The sequence below is a fragment of the Mandrillus leucophaeus genome, unplaced genomic scaffold, assembly GCF_000951045.1.
Source record: "Mandrillus leucophaeus isolate KB7577 unplaced genomic scaffold, Mleu.le_1.0 Scaffold39, whole genome shotgun sequence".
Classification (NCBI taxonomy): Eukaryota; Metazoa; Chordata; class Mammalia; order Primates; family Cercopithecidae; genus Mandrillus; species Mandrillus leucophaeus.
Window position 1 is genome coordinate 4,859,357 of NW_012104142.1, and position 17,656 is coordinate 4,877,012.

At 39.5% G+C, this 17,656-nt stretch overlaps 1 protein-coding gene across 2 annotated transcripts in view; it reads left to right on the forward strand.

The window, feature by feature from the left end:
• FAM149B1 (family with sequence similarity 149, member B1) overlaps nt 1-17,656 on the forward strand; it is an 88,810-nt gene that overhangs the window by 44,492 nt on the left and 26,662 nt on the right. Inside the window, exons 4-5 of one of the 2 annotated variants that reach the window (XM_011991118.1) lie at nt 1,031-1,198; nt 6,815-7,002. In XM_011991118.1, coding sequence (XP_011846508.1) covers nt 1,031-1,198; nt 6,815-7,002 — 356 coding nt within the window. The remainder of the gene's footprint in view (nt 1-1,030; nt 1,199-6,814; nt 7,003-17,656) is intronic. The other variant, XM_011991119.1, reaches the window with a different exon arrangement.

Here is a 17,656-nt window from a genome sequence, read left to right on the forward strand (position 1 = left end):
GAAGCTGCAGGCATTCAACTCCACCCCGTGAGAGCAACCTTGGTGGCTGAACCCTGCAAAGCCATGGGGTAGAGCTCCCTAAGGCCTTGGAAGCCTACCCCTTGTACCTCCTTGTGGGACATCAAGGGGCTCTAAGAGTTAATGACTCCCCTACTGGGTTTTGAACTTGCATGGGACCTGTAGCCCCTTTCTTTTGGAACAAAAATGTTTAACGCCTATACTCCCATTGTATCTTGGAAGTAAATAACTTGTTTTTGATTTACAGGCTCATAGGTGGCAGGGATGTGCCTTGTCTCAGATGAGACTTGAGACTTTGGACTTTTGAATTAACACTGGAATGAGTCAAGACTTTTGAGACTTTTCGGAAGGCATGATTGTATTCTGCAATGTTAGAAGGATATGAGATTTGGGAGGAACCAAGGGCAGAATGCCCGCATCTCATATTGAATTGTAATCCCCCATGGAGAGGTGGGGCCTGGTGGGAGGTGTTTGGGTCATGGGGGAGGATCCCTCATGGCTTTGTACTGTCTTTGCGATAGTGAGTTCCCATGACATCTGGTCATTTAAAAGTGTGTGACACCTCCCCTCCCACACACATTCTCTCTTGCTCCTGCTCCCACTTAACATTCCACCATGAGTAAAAGCTTTGTAAGTCCTCTGCAGAAGCAGATGCCAGCACTATGCTTCCTATACAGCCTCCAGAACTGTGAGCCAATGACATCTCTTTTCTTATAAATTACCCAGTCTCAGATATTTCTTTATAGCAAGGCAAGGATGACCTAATACACAGCTATAGCTGTTTGCATCTAAAAAGACAGCAAGCAGCATCAGATAGTCCATAGTACATGTAGGCAGAATAGTTCTATGACCAGAATTTAATCTTCCTGTTCTGAGAAATGGTAGGTTATTGAGGCTTAGAATAGGTATTGCCAGGGCAAGGGGTGTTTGAGCCAAAACTCATGTAACTGTGTTGCCATAAGAACTGTTCATGTTTAGATAATTAATATTTACTACTTCTTTCCTCTCCAAGATTTAGTATAAGGGGAAAGAAGTTACATTTTTCATCTTCTTATGCTCATAAAGCATCTTCCATTGCCAAATCCTCCAGCTTTTGTTCTATGGAAAGAGACGAGGAAGACTCTATAATCTTCTCGGAAGGAATAATTGAGGAATACCTAGCATTCGATCACACAGATATGTGAGTATTGTGTCTTTTAAGCTTTTTACTCCCCTCTTATTTTGTGTATTAATACCTATTTTTTCTAAATGATGCTACCAATGTATACAATTAAATATATGCCAGTTTCTGTTATTTATTTTCTCAGGTATCCAGAATTTATATTCTTATTGCTTCCATATACTAGACTTCCTTGTGTATTTTATACCTTCACACATCATTTACCTGTTCCTGAGATTAGAGATTTTAAAATAAGTTTATTTTTTCCCCACATAGTTTGATTTTACCCTTTTGCAAATTACCACCAGTGGGAACTTTTAAAACCTTTTAAAAAAGCAGTTGAAGAGATATGAACTTTGTTTACATAAATCCTGTTTGAAAAAGGTATATACAGGCCAGGCGCGGTGGCTCACACCTGTAATTCCAGCACATTGGGAGGCCGAGGTGGGCGGATCACTTCAGGTCAGGAGTTCGAGACCAGCCCGACCAACCTGGTGAAACCCCATCTCTACTAAAAATACAAAAATTAGCTGGGTGTGGTGGTTCATGCCTCTAATGTCAGCTACTTGGGAGGCTGAGGCCAGAGAATCGCTTGAACCTGGGAGGCAGAGGTTGCAGTGAGCTGAGATCACGCCACTGCACTCCAGCCTACGCAACAGAGCAAGACTCCATCTCCAAAAAACAAAAAAGAAAAGAAAAAGTTACAGTTTGTTTAAAATCTTATGGTTGGCACAGATTTTATAATTAATGTCTATTTATATCTATTCTTACTATATTCTAATAGTTGTCCTATCACATAGATATGATTTATCTTCTTTACAGGATAGGTGAGAATCAGAGTAGTTAATGATCTGTCTAAAGTAAAGCTAAAACCAAGATCTTATTCATCTGATTCTCAATCCAGTCTTCGCTTCACTATTCCTTGCTACCTTTCTGAAACATTAACCTGTTAAACTATTCCTGTAAGCCTTTAAAAGTCCCAGATTTGATAGTCACAGCAGCATATTTGAAAATAAGTGAGAATTTCTCTTTAGGATGTGCGGCTGTGGTTAGGTCTAGTAGTTAGTATTGCGTCACATGATTCTGGATGCATTTTTTTTTCCCATTGTATTTTTTCCCATTGTATTTCCTGCTGAGCCATGTTCATTCACGTATCACTCATGTGCACACAGCCCTAGGGCCAGCTAAATATAAGCCAGGCTTCTATACGTAATACCACTGAGCTAGAATTGGAAGCAGGTTCTTTTGGTCTTTTCCAAAGACTGCCCCCTTCCCTTTCACTTCTCCTGTATCAAATTACTTCTATTTTCTATTTATTACTTCTAGTTGGCCTGTTTCACATTACTTCTATTTTCCATTTTTCCTCAAATCAAAATGAATTTTCAGGTAATACACGGATGATTTTAGAAAGGCAGCCTTCCCTTTAGAAATACCTCTAAGATGTTTTATAAAGTGACAGAGTAGTTGAACGTTTAGAATGTTCCTAATTGAAAAGATTGAGGGTTGAAAAATAAACCAAAACACTTATGGGAAATTAGAGTATACAGTAATTTCAGCAAATGATTTTAGTACAAATGGAAAAACCATCTGGAAAAAAATATAAGGTTCCTAATTTATTCTTTCCATAAAAATAAACTTCACACATTAAAAAAATTAAATGTGGCAAATGAAATCATATACATTTAGAAGAAAATATAACATGGAAGACTGTTTTTAAAAAATATAATTTGGGAATGAAGGCCTTTTTAACCTTAACACAAAACCTACAAGTCACATAAGAAATTCTTAAATAACTACACAATATGAAATTTCTGCCTAGACAAAAACCTCATTTCTATGATACAATGCTGCTGTGAAAAACAAATTTAAAAAAATAGAAAAAAACTAATTTCTGCAGTAGGAATTGAAAAAATAAACTCAAAGTCAAAAAACAAATGACACACTAGGCAAAAATGTTTGTTGTTCATTCACGGATAAAGAGTTAATTTCTTTAATATGTACGTCAATAAGGAAAAGACTAAGGACAAAACAAGCAAATAATATCAATATAAAAATAAAATGGATTTTAAACATAAATGAAATTCAACTTTGAAATTAGAGATATAAATTAAAACCATAATTAGGTACTTTTATCTTTTAGATTGGCAGAGAACAAAAGATAAAGAAGTTTCATCATTCCTTGAGTAGGTAAACAGGCATATTCTTTCACCATTGGGCCATCTGACCTCTTTAGAGGAAATTTGGCAGTATCTTTTAAATTGAAATGCACATACCCTTTAACCCAATAAGTTTATTTATAGGAATTTATCCTACAGACATAATCACTTGTGAAGCCAAAGAACTGTGCATAAGGATATTAATTACAGCATTGACTATAAGAGCAAAAGATTGGTTGGTTGATCAATAAGAGGCAAGTTAAGATACAGTACATACAATGGAATATTCCGCAGCTGTTTTTTAAGAGGCAGATTAGTATGTTTTGTTTTGTTTTGTGTTTTTGAGACAGAATCTCACTCTGTCACCCAGGCTGGAGTGTAGTGGCGCGATCTCACTCACTGTAAACTCCACCTCCTTGGTTCAAGCAATTCTCCTGCCCCAGCCTCCTGAGTAGCTGGGATTACAGGCGCCCGCCACCTCGCCCGGTTAATTTTTGTATTTTTAGTAGAGACGGAGTTTTGCCATGTTGGCCAGCCTTGTCTCAACTCCTGACTTCAAGTGACCCACCTGTCTTGGCCTCCCAAAGTGCTAGGATTACAGGCGTGAACCACCGAGCCCAGCCTGGATTAGTATGTATTGATAGGGATCAAGGACCAAGACACATTGTTAAATAGAGAACAAGGGGCAGTAGAGTGTATAATGTAACTTTCTCTGGAACAATGTATAATATTTGCTTCTGGGGATGGGGACTGGGGGACAGAAATGTAGGAGACATCTTTTTCACTATATATCCTTCTGTACAATTTGAATTTTTCTCATCACATGGATGTTATCTCCTCTAAAAAGAAATATAAATTTAAACACAATTAATACTGCTCACCATACTCCCCCACCTAATGCCAGGCCAACTCTTCTTAGGGAAGGCAGAGATGAGAGTCTGTAGCTACGCTGCATAAGCCTTGTTGCACCCTTCTTTCCTGCCTACATTTTCCTAATACTTGAGATCTCTGTTTCCCTAGGGGTAACTTTCACTGTAGAGACCTGGAGTTATTTATTCCTCTTCTAAGCCAGCTTCAGAATGTGTTTTGTCTTAGTTTATATAATACATCTAACTTAGGTGAGCACAACTACCAGCTAGATTTTTTCCCCCAGAACTCCAGGGCTATTGGTATTCCTGTCTGGAGAAGCAAAGATAACTTGGCTAACTGAGACTTTCTGGGCTACAGACACAACTGTCCCCAGAAGAGCCTCAAGAGAAGCTCCTGTGCTGTTTTGCTCCCCTCCTTTTCCTTTCTAACCAATTACCAAATGTTTATTTGGCTTAGTAAAAGTATACTAATTTTAATCATTTAGGTGGAATGTTTCTCTAATGAATCATCACCTCAAATATATTAATTACACAGCATCATGACACTGCCATGCACATCATTAAATATCACATTAATATTAATCTAAGGGCCAGGTGCAGTGGCTCATGCCTGTAATCCCAGCACTTTGGGAGGCCGAGGCAGGTGGATTGAGGTCAGGAGTTTGAGACCAGTCTAGCCAACATGGTGAAACCCCATCTCTACTAAAAGTACAAAAATTAGCTGGGCATGGTGGCAGGCTCCTGTAATCCCAGCTACTTGGGAGGCTGAGGCAGGAGAATTACTTGAACCCAGAAGATGAAGGTCACAGTGAGCCAAGATCGCGCCACTGCACTCCAGCCTGGGCGACAGAGTGAGACTCCATCTCAAAAACAAACAAACAAACAAAAATTAATCTAAGTTTTCTCCTGTTACAACAAAAATTATTTCCGGGTGCTTAATCATCATAACTGCGCAATTAACAATGCTCATTCATTTAAAGCTAAAAAACACAAAATCAGTAGTTGGACCTTTAGAATGTTCCTAATTGAAAAGATTGAGGTTGAAAAATAAACCAAAACACATATGGGAAATCAGTGTATACAATAATGTTGCGGGAAGTCAGGGACCCCAGAGGGACCGGTTGAAGCTGCGGCAGAAGAACATAAATTGTGAAGATTTCATGGACATTTATTAGTTCCCCAAATTAATACTTTTATAATTTCTTATGCCTGTCTTTACTGCAGTCTCTGAATATAAATTGTGAAGATTTCATGGACACTTATCACTTCCCCAATCAATACCCTTGTGATTTCCTATGCCTGTCTTTACTTCAATCTCTTAATCCCGTCATCTTCTTCGTAAGCTGAGGACGATGAATGTCGCCTCAGGACCCTGTGATGATTTGTGCAGTGTCAGCTGCACAGATTGTTTATAGAGCATGTGTGTTTGAACAGTATGAAATCTGGGCATCTTGAAAAAAAAAACAGGATAACAGCAATGTTCAGGGAACACCAGACATAAGACTTCTGGCCACCGGACGCAACAGAGCCATATTTCTCCTCTTTCAAAAGCAAATGGGAGAAATATCGCTGAATTCTTTTTCTCAGCAAGGAACATCCCTGAGAAAGAGAATGCGCCCTGAGGGTAGGTTTATAGGCTCTTCTAGAGACACTTGTGTCTGTAGCCCAGAAAGTCTCAGTTAGCCAAGTTAACTCTGCTTCTCCAGACAGGAATACCAATAGCCCTGGAGTTCTGGGGGAAAAAATCTGGCTGGTAGTTGTGCTCACCTAAGATAGATGTATTATATAAACTAAGACAAAACAAATTCTGAAGCTGGCTTAGAAGAGACGCCTTAAGGCGTGCTGTCTTTTATGGTCCAAGCCGAAGGGATGAAATAAGCCCTGGTCTCCTGTAGCGCTCCCAGGCTTATTAGGACGAGAAAAATTCCCGCCTAATAAATTTTGGTCAGACAGGTTGTCTGCTCTCAAACCCTGTTTCCTGATGAGATGTTATCAATGACAATGCGTGCCCGAAGCTTCATTAGCAATTTTAATTTCGCCCCATACTGTGGTCCTGTGATCTCGCCCCGCCTCCACTTGCTTTGTGGTATTTTATTACCTTGTGAAGTATGTGATCTCTGTGACTCACACCCTATTCCTGCACTCCCTCCCCTTTTGAAAACTGCTAATAAAAACTTGCTGGTTTTACGGTTCGGAGAGCATCACGGATCCTGCAGACATGTCATGTCTCCCCGGGACACCCAGCTTTAAATTTCTCTCTCTTGTGCTCTTTCCCTCTATTTCTCAAACCAGCTGAGACACCTAGGAAATAGAACCCACGTAACTATCGGGAGCGGGTTCTCCCAATACAATAATGATTCTCAGCCTTCTTTTTCTTGTTCTAGTTTTTGGCAGAATAGTGGGATAGAGTGGGGATAAAAAGGGAAATGCAATCTCTTATGTTGAGAACTGCCTTAGTTCCCAAGACAGCTTCATACATGTGCTCCACATGCTGGGCAGGCAGCAGGGCAGGCAGGGTGGGAGCACCAGTCATTCCTAAGAAGCACAAAGGACAGTGGTGAACACTCAGTGAAGAATCATCATGAAGTTTTTCCCTCTTGCTTCTGTTACAGGAAAGAAGGATTTCATGGGAAGAAATCAGAAGCAGCTACAGAGAAACCGAAATTAGGGTATCCTCCCATTGCTCCATTTTACTGCATGAAAGAAGATGTCCTTGCTTATGTGTTTGACAATGTATGGAGCAAGGTTGTGAGCTGTATGGAGGAGTTGACACGTAGTCACTGGGAAGGATTTGCCTCTGGTAAGGATCTTTGTGAAAACAATGTAAAGATCAATTGTTTATGATTTCTAAACCCTAACCAGTCTATTAGATGATATGCTTCATAGTGCAAAAGGTGGGTATGGGCCAGGCACAGTGGCTCATGCCTATAATCCCAACACTTTGGGAGGCCAAGGGGAATGATCACTTGAGCCCAGGAGTTTGAGACCAGCCTGGGCAACACAGTGAGATCCCATCTCTCTAAAAAAATTAAAAATTAGCCAGGCATGGTGGCATATACCTGTAGTTCCAGCTATGCAAGAGGCTGAGGTGGGAGCATCACCTGAGCCCAGGATGTCAAGGCTGCAGTGAGCTATGATTGTACCACTGCACTCTAGCCTGGGCATAAGATGAGAGACTCTGTCCTCTCACATACCACAACATGTCTGACACCAGTGGGTGGGGTTTTTCCCCCACAACCCAAGCAATTCTGACACCACATTCTCCAGCAGACACCAATGGAGTGTCCTGTAATTCAATTCAGTTCTGACACAATCTACCAGGAGATACTGTCAGATCCCACAAATTAAGGGCCCAGTCCCACAAGACTACCCCCAACTTCAGATGCCAGTTGCAGGCTCCAAGTTGTGACCTGAATTTCTGACCTACCGCTATTTAGGGCTCTCTGAACCTAGTCCTTTAGGGTTTTTACGGAGGTTTCATTTTGTAGGCATGATTAAATTGTTGGCTATCGCTGATTAACTCGACCTTCAGCCCCTGTCTTCTCCCTAGAGGACAAGGGTTGGGGCTGAAAAAGTGAAAATGTTCCAACCTTCTAATCACATGGTTGGTTCCCCTGCCAACCACTATCTCCCTACCCAATCCTCAGACTATCCAGGAGTCCCTAACCACCAGTCATATGATTAGCATACAAAAAAACACTTACCACTTTGGGTATTATAAGAGTTTTAGGGCTGGTGTGGTGGCTCACGCCTGTAATCCCAGCACTTTGGGAGGCTGAGACGAGTGGATCATGAGGTCAGGAGATCAAGACCATCCTGACTAACACGGTGAAAACCCATCTCTACTAAAAATACAAAAAAAATTAGCCTGGCATGGTGGCGGGTGCCTGTAGTCCCAGCTACTTGGGAAGCTGAAGCAGGAGAATGGCGTGCACCTTGGAGGCGGAGCTAGCCATGAGCCGAGATTGCGCCACTGCACTCCACCCTGGGTTGACAGAGTGAGACTCCATTTCAAATAAAACAAAAGGGCAGAGACCAAATGTATGTTTATCATCATCTCATGATATGGTATGATATGACCATATATTTAGTCTCTGCCCCTGATTTCAGATCACAGTAGGTCTGACTTATGTTTGTATTTCCCACAGAAACTAACAGGTATTCAGCAAATATTTGAGAATAAGTAGATAAATAAAAAGGCCTAGTCTATGATGATTAGACAGAGCTTGCAGTTTCTCTTTGAATATAATGATTTACGAAGAAAAATCATGTGCAAGTAGCATGTTTTTTAAACTACTTTATTAAAGCATAATAGATATATAATAAACTACACTATTTTTTTCTTTTCATTTTATTTTTATGTATTTGAAGGGTCCAAGTGCAGGTTTCTTATGTGCATGTATTTCTTAGTGATGAAATCTGGGTTTTTAGTGTACCCATCACTCTCAAATCGTGAATATTGTACTCAACAGGTACTTTTTCAACCGTTGCCTCCCTCCCACCTTCCCACCTTTCGGAGTCTCCAGGGTTTCTTATTCCACTCTGTACGTCCATGTGTACCCATTTAGCTCTCACTTATAAGTGAGAACATGTGGTATTTGACTTTCTGTTTCTGAGTGAGTTTGCTAGGATAATGGCCTCCAGTTCCATCTATGTTGCTGCAAAAGACATGATTTCATTATTTTGTATGGTCAAGTAGTAGTCCATTTTATTTATTCAGTCCTCTGTTGATGGACACTTATGCTGATTCCATATCTTTGCTACTGTCAATAATGGAGCAATAAACATATGAGTGTGAATAAATATGTATTTTTTGAGACGGAGTTTCACTTGTCACCCAGGCTGGAGCTCTGTGGCATGATCTTGGCCCACTGCAACCTCTGCCTCCTGGGTTCAAGCGATTCTCCTGCCTCAGCCTCCCAAGTAGCTGGGATTACAGGTGCACACCACCACACCCAACTAATTTTTTGTACTTTTATTAGAGATGGGGTTTTGCCTTGTTGGCCAGGTTGGTCTTGAACTCCTGACCTCAAGTGATCCTCCTGCTTCAGCCTCCCAAAGTGCTGGGATTACAGGCATGAGCTACTGCACCTGGCTGTAAATATTTTTTGATAATTTCTTTCTCTTTGTGTATATACTCAAGAGTGGGATTGCTGGATCAAATGGTAGTTCTATTTTTAGTTCTTTGAGAAATCTCCATGCTTTTTTCCATAAAGGCTGTACTAATTTACTTTCCCACAGTGTATAAGTGTTCCCTTTTCTCCACGTCCTTGCCAACATCTGTCATTCTTCATATGGTCGTTGGATACTTGTATGTCTTCTTTTGAAAATGTCTGTTCACGTCTTGTTTCTCTCTCTCTCTGTTTCTGTCCCCCTCCCCCCTCCACCTCTCTGTCACCCAGGCTGGAGTGCAGTGGCACAATCACAGCTCACTGCAGCCTTGACCTTCTGGGCTCAAGTGATCCTCCTACCTCAGCCTCCTGAGTAGCTGGGACCACAGGTATGCACCACCACAACTGGCTAATCTTTTGTATTTTTTTTGTAGAGACAGGGTTTAACCATGTTGCCCAGGCTGGTCTCAAACTCCTGGGCTCAAGTCATCTGCCCATCTTGGCCTCCCAAAGTGCTGGGATTACAGGCGTGAGCCACCATGCCCAGCCTGTTCATTTTTTTTTTTTTTTTTTTTTTTTTTTTTGAGACGGAGTCTTGCTCTGTCACCCAGGCTGGAGTGCAGTGGCCGGATCTCAGCTCACTGCAAGCTCCGCCTCCCGGGTTTACGCCATTCTCCTGCCTCAGCCTCCCGAGTAGCTGGGACTACAGGCGCCCGCCACCACGCCCGGCTAATTTTTTGTATTTTTAGTAGAGACGGGGTTTCACCGTGTTAGCCCGGATGGTCTTGATCTCCTGACCTCGTGATCTGCCCGTCTCGGCCTCCCAAAGTGCTGGGATTACAGGCTTGAGCCACCGCGCCCGGCCTGTTCATGTTCTTTTTCCCCTTTTAAATAGGGTTATTGTTTTCTTATTGAGTTGAAATCTTTGTAGATTCTGGATATTAGTCATTTGTCAGATGCATAGTTTGCAAATATTTTTTGCCATTCTGTAGGTTGTCTGCTTATTTTGTTATTTCTTCTGCTATGCAGAAGCTTTTTAGTTTAATTGAATCATTTGTCTATTTTTGTTTTGGTTGCTTTTGCTTTTAAAGACTTGGTCTTAAATTCTTTGCCTGGACAATGTCCAGAAGACTTTTTCCTAGGTTTTTTTCTAGGATTGTTATAGTTTCAGGTCTTGGGTTTAAGTCTTTAATCCATCTTGAGTTAATTTTTGTATATGGTGAGAGGTATGGGTCCAGTTTCATTTTTCTGCATATGGCTAACCAGTTTTCCCAGCACCACTAATTTAATAGAATCCTTTCCCCAGTGTAGATTTTTGTTGACTTTGTCAAAGATCAGTTGATTGTAGGTATATGGCTTTATTTCTTGGTTTTCTATTCTGTTCCATCGGTCTGTGTGTCTATTTTTATACCAGTACCATGCTGTTTTGATTACTATAATCTTGTATAATTTGAAGTGAGGTAATGTGATTCCTCCAGCTTTGTTCTTTTTACTTATGATTATTTTAGCTATTTGGGCTCTTTTTTGGTTCCATATGAATTTTAGGATTTTTTTTTCTAATTCTGTGAAAAATGGCATTGGTAATTTGATAGGGATTGTGTGGAATCTGTAGACTGCTTGATCTGTACAGTCATTTTAACAATATGGATTTTTTCAATGAGCATGGGACGTTTTTCCATTTGTTTGTATCATCTATGAATTCTTTAGTCAGTGTTTTGTAGTTCTCCTTATAGAGATCTTTCACCTCCATGCTTAAATGTAATCCTGGATAGTTTACTTTCTTATAGGTATTATAAATTGAGTTGCCTTCTTGATTTGGTCCTTGGCTAGATCATTATTGGTGTATTGAAACCCTACTGACTTTTGGATCTTCATTTTGTATCCTGAAACTACTAAATTTATTTATCAAATATAAGTTTTTTGGTAGAGTCTTTCAGGTTTTCCAGCTATAAGATCATACCATCACAAACAGGGCAATTTGACTTCCTCTTTTCCAGTTTGGATGCCTTTTGTTATTTTCTCTTGCCTGATTGCTCTGACAAGGACTTGTTGAATAAGAGTGGTGCAAGTGGGCATCCTTGTCTTGCTCTAGCTTTAGGGAATGCTTTCAGTTTTTCCCTGTTAAGTATAATGCTAGCTATGGGTTTGTTGTATATGGCCTTTATTATGTTGAGGTATGTTTCTTTTATGCCTAGTGTGTTGAGGACCTTTATCATGAAGTAATGTTGAATTTTATCCAGTGCCTTTTGTGCATCTATTGAGATGATCATTTGTTTTTTGTCCTTAATTCTGTTTATATGATGTATCACATTTATTGATTTGCATATGTTGAATCATCCTTTCAACTCTGGGATAAATCCCACTTGGTCATGTTCTAGTGTCTTTTTGATGTGCTGTTGGATACAGTTTGCTAGTATTTTGTTGAGGATTCTTGTCTGTATGTTCATCAGGGATATTGGTCTTTTCTTTTTTCATTGTGTCCTTGTCTGATTTTGGTATCAGCTGTACTGGCCTCATAGGGGCCATGAGCAAGAAGATGTGAGGAGTACAGTCCACTTAAGTCTTGGTCTCACAGCAGCCTATACCAGGGAATCAGGTATTGTCCTAGGTATGCATAGGAGAGCGTGGCTTCCCTGTCCCTCCTCTACCAGGTGGCAGCTACAGCAACATCAACTCAAACTTGGCTCAAGGATAGGGTGCAGCCCAGTATTAAATTCTCAAAATGTACCTTGGGCCTGCCACCAGGGAGGGTAGAGCCCCTCAAACTACATATTTAAAGTGTGTTATAAGTTCTGACCTATGTATATACCCATAAAACCGTCACCACAATCAATATAGTGAACATATCCATCACCCCCAAAAGTTTATGCCTTTTGTAATCCCTTCCTCCTGCTCTTGCCTATCTCTGCATCTCCAAAGTGATTATCACAAAAAGAGTGATCTGCTTTCTGCCACTGTAGATTAGTTTGCATTTTGTAGAGTTTAATGTGAGTGGAATCACATGTACTCTTTGTCTGGCTTCTTTCACTCAGGATAATGATTTTGAGATTCATCACTGTCATTATGAGTATCAACAGTTTATTCCTTTTTATTGCTGAGTAGTATTCCATTGTATCACAATTTGTTTATCTGTTGATGGCCAATTGTATTCTTTTCAGCTTTGGGCCATTACATGTAAAGGTGTTATAAGCGCTATTGTACAAGAAATTGGGGGCATACATATTTTTTTTACCGGGTAAATTCTTCATAGTAGAATGGCTGGCTTATAGTTAGATATACATTTCACTTGTTAAGAACTGTTTATGTAGGTTTTCTGTGCTGCTTAACAAACTGTCACAAACAGTGGCTTCAAACAACATACCTCATATATTTGTGAGTCTGAAGTCCAGAAACAGCTTAGCTAGTTCTCTGTTTAGGGTTTCACCTGGCTGCGATCAAGGTGTTGGCCAGGGCTGGGCTCTCATGTGGAGACTCAACCAGAGAAGAAGCCACTTACACTTTTGTGCATTCTTAGAAGCATACAGTTCCTTATAGCTGTAGTATTTATGTCAGCTTTATTCTTCAAAGCCAGGAAGAAAGACTGAGAGCTAGTGGACTAACAAGACAAAAGCCTATATAATATAATGTGATCATGGGAATGACATCCCATTACCTTTACCATTATCTAGTGGTCTGAAGCAAGTCACAAGTCTTGCCCACACTCAGAGTGAGGAGATTACACGTAGGCATGAACACCAAGAGGTAGGAATCATGCATGGGCCACCTTAGTGTCTGTCTACTACATGCCTCAATGATTCATGTTCTTCCACATACTAAATACATTCACCTCACTCCCAAGGTTTTCAAGAGTCCCATCCCATTGTAGCATCAGCTCAAAGGTCTGGAATCTTATCATCTAAATCAGGTCCTGGTGTGGATGATGTTCCTAGATGTAATCCATTCAGTACAGGTTCTATACACAATTTCTCTCCATTTGTAGATCTGTGAAACTAAAGAGACAAGTTGTCTGACCCCAACACACCCAGCATACAAGAGTGGGACAGGCAAAGGATAACAGTTATAGACACTACAGTTAAAAGGAGCAGGGAATGGAAGGTTAAAAAAAGGGTTCACAGCAATTCTGAAATCCAGCTGGGTAAATATTGCAAGTTCCATGACTAAGTTTCAAGGGACTAATCCTCTGCAGTTCTTTGCTCTATTCTCAGGGTGCCTGGTTTCACCCTCTGAATCATCTTTCCTTTTTTCATGAATGGTAACATGTGTTTATAGCTAAGTGGTTTTATCAGTATGTTTCTTGCCAGTAGAATTTTGGGGGTCTGACAACTTTATTCCATTTTGTAGTGACTCTGTCCCTTTAGTCCAAATTGGCAGTTTTTCTGTTGAAATAATTTTCTCAAAAACTTTCTGGCTCTTCATGGTATCAGTGGGGTTTACCAAATTAGACAAGAGCCACATCTGTATCTTTTCAGATCATTTCTTCCCTATCTTAGGGTCCTGCTTGAACGGCTGGCTGAGAGACAAAGCCCTTATCTGTGGTTTAAGAGGATCTTCGAGATCAACCCTTGATCTCTTGAAGGGACCCTTTGTGTGGGCGAATACTCTAACCTTTTTTTTTCAGAGACAGAGTCTCGCTCTGTCGCCCAGGCTGGAGTGCAGTGGCCAGATCTCAGCTCACTGCAAGCTCCGCCTCCCGGGTTCATGCCATTCTCCTGCCTCAGCCTCCCGAGCAGCTGGGACTACAGGCGCCCGCCACCTCGCCCGGCTAGTTTTTTGTATTTTTTAGTAGAGACGGGGTTTCACCGTGTCAGCCAGGATGGTCTCGATCTCCCGACCTTGTGATCCGCCCGTCTCGGCCTCCCAAAGTACTCTAACCTTTTGATCTTTCTGAGATGTTAGTAAAAGGCTGTCTACTCGCACCGTTTTTTCTCTAGATCACTCTGGCCAGTATTAGCATCTTTTACCCTCTAGAGAGACCGAGAATTTTCAAAATCATCAAGTCCTGGTTACTTTTTGTTGATCAGCTTTCCCCTCAATTTTTCTCTCTCATCTTACATTTTATTATAAGCAGCAAGAAAAAACTTGGGCCTCACCTTCAACACATGGATTGGATCATCACTTAGAAGTTATGCTTTCTACAAGACCACAGGAGACCATTTCACTAAGCTTTTTGCCACTAAATAACAAGTGTCTCCCTCCAGTGACCAATAACATGTTCCAGGTCTAGACTTCTGCTCTCAGTCTGTTCAGAGCAATTTATGCATTTTTTATCATGCTTCTCAAAATTCTATCAACCTCTATCAATAAATAGTCAAAAAGGAAATTAAGAAATGAATTCATTTACAATAGTATCAAGAAGAATAAAAGAAATAAATGTAACCAAGGGAGTACAAGACTTCCACACTGAAAATTATGTAATATTATAGAAAGAAATTAGAGGAGACCTAAAGAAATGGAAAGACATCGCGTGTTTTTGGAGTGGAAGGCTTAATATTGTTAAGATGTTATTAGTCCCCAAATAGATCTACAGTTTCAGTGCAATCCCTATCAAAATTCCAGCTGCCTTTTTTGTAGAAATGGGCAAGCTGATCCTGAAGTTCATATGGAAATGCAAGAGAGTTTGAATAGTCAAAACTGTATTTATAAAGAATAAAGTTAGAGGATTTACACTTCCTGATTTAAAAAGTCACGACAAAACTGCAGTAATCAAAACTGGTTGTGTGAAACTGGCATAAGGACAGACAAATAGATCAATGGAATAGAATCAAAAGTTCAGAAATACACCCACACATATGTGGCCAATTAGTTTTCAAGGGTGCCAAGATCATTCAATGGGTGAAGAACAGTCTTTTCAACAGATGATGCTGGAACAACTGTATATTCACATGGAAAAGAATGAAGTTGAATCCTGACTTCATACCATATACAAAAATCAACTCACAATGGATCAAGAACCTAAATTTAAGAGCCAAAATCATAAAACTCTCAGAACAAAGGAGTAACTCTTCATGACCTTGAATTTGACATGACATTGTTAGATATGACACCAAAAGCATGAGCAGCAAAAGAAAAAATGATAATTTGGACTTCATCAAAATGTGAAACTTTGTGCTATAAAAGACATTATCAAGAAAGCAAAAGACAACCTGTAAAATGAGAGAAAATATTTAGAAATCATATAACTGATAAGGATCTAGTTAAAGAACTGCAACTCAATAATAAAAGCAATTTTATTTTAAAATGGGCAACTAATTTGGATAGATGTTTCTCCAAAGAAGATATACCAATGGTCAATAAGCACATGAAAGATGTTGTCTTTGTTCCCTAATGACATCGTTAGTCATTAGGGAAGTGCAAATAAAAACCACAATGAGATACCACCTCAATGCCACTAGGATGGCTATGTGTATATACATTTTTAATTACATTTTATTTCTTAAAAGAAAAATAACAAGTGTTAGTAAAGATATAGAGAAATTGGAACCCTCATACATTGCAATGGGAATATAAAATGCTGCAGCTATTGTGGAAACAATTTGGCAGCTCCTCAGCATGTTAAACACAAAATTGTCAAAAGACCAAGAAAATTCCACTCCTAGGTATATAAAAAAGATAACTGGAAACAAATGTCCATACAAAAACTTGAACATGAATGCTTATAGCAGCATTATTCATAATAGCCAAAAAGTAGAAACAACCCAAATGTCCATCAGCTGCTGAATGAACAAAGTTTGGTTTATCCATGTGTCATGGGATGAATTATTTCCCCCCTGAAATTCGTATGTGGAAACCCTAACCCCCAAAGTGACTGTATTTGGAGACAGGGCTTTTAGGGAGGTAATTCAGGTTCTGAGGTCATAAAAGTGGGCTCCTAATCCAATAGGGCTGGTGTCCTTATTAGAAGAGGAAGGGACACCAGAGATCTCTTTGTACACACACGTGGAGAAAAGGCCATATGAGGACAGAGAAAGAAGGTGGCCACCTGAAGGCCAGGAGAGCACCTTGATCTTGGACTTCTGGCCTCCAGAACTGTGAGAAAATAAATGTCCATTGTGTAATCCATCCAATCAGTGCTATTTTGTTATGGCAGCCCTAGCAGACTAGTACACCATGCAATGGAATATTATTCAGCCATAAAAAGGAATTAAGTACTGATACATGTTACAACATGGATGAACCTTGAAAATATGCTAAATGAAGGAAGCCAATCACAAAGCATGATGTATATGGTATGATTCCATTCATATGAAATGTCCAGAATAGGCAGAGCCATAGAGACAGAGTTTAGTGGTTGCTGGGGGATGGATGAAGAGGGACATTGAGAGGTACCGTGTTTCTTTTTGGAGCAATAGAAATTTTTTGAAATTACATAGTGGTAGTGATTGCACAACATTGTGACTATATTAAAAACCACTGAACTGTATACTTTAAAATGGTTAAAATGATGAATTTTATGTTATATGAATCTTAAAAAAAATTTAAAAAATTATTTCAGCCTGAAAAATGTCCATTAACATTTTTTGTATGTGGGTCTGCTAGTGATGAACTGTTTCTTTTGTAGATGTGAAAATTTCTTTATTTTGCTTTCATTTTTGCAATGAAATTTTATGAACTCTATGTGAATAGTTTGCCTTCTAGTACTTTTAAATGCTGTCCATTTCTTCTCGCTTGCATTGTTTCTGAAAAGAAATTTGTTGTCATCCTTATCTTTGTTCCTGTGTGCATGTATTTTTTTTTTTTTTTTTTTCTGGCTGCTGTTAAGATTTTCTCTTTATCATTGATTTTGAACAATTTGATTATGATGTGCTTTAATGTAGTTTTCCTCATGTTTCTTCTGCCTGGAGTCTGTTGAACTTCATAGATCTATAGGTTTGTTTTCATTGTTTGGAAAGCTTTCGGCCATTATTTCTTCAGATTTTTTTTTTCTGTCCCTCATCATCCATCAGGACTTCGGTCACTCATAAATTAGTCCATTTGATTATTGATCCCTCAGGTAACTCATGCCTTAAAAAATTTTTTTTGTATTCTTTTTTTTTCTGTGTGTATTTCATTCTGGGCAATTTCTATTGTTATGCTGTCAAGTTCATTAATCTTCTATAATGTTGAATCTGCTCATTTAGTGTATTTCATGTGAGATATTGTCATTTTCATCTCAAAGTATGATTTGAGAGAGACATATATATTTTCCATGTCTCTATTTGATGTTCTGAAAATGTGGAATAACTTGAATATCTGTATTAATTCTAGGTTGGTTTCAGTTGATACTCTCTTCATTATGGCTTGTATTTTCCTGCCTAGTGATCTTTGATTAGATTTCAGACATTGTGAATTTTACCTTACTAAGGG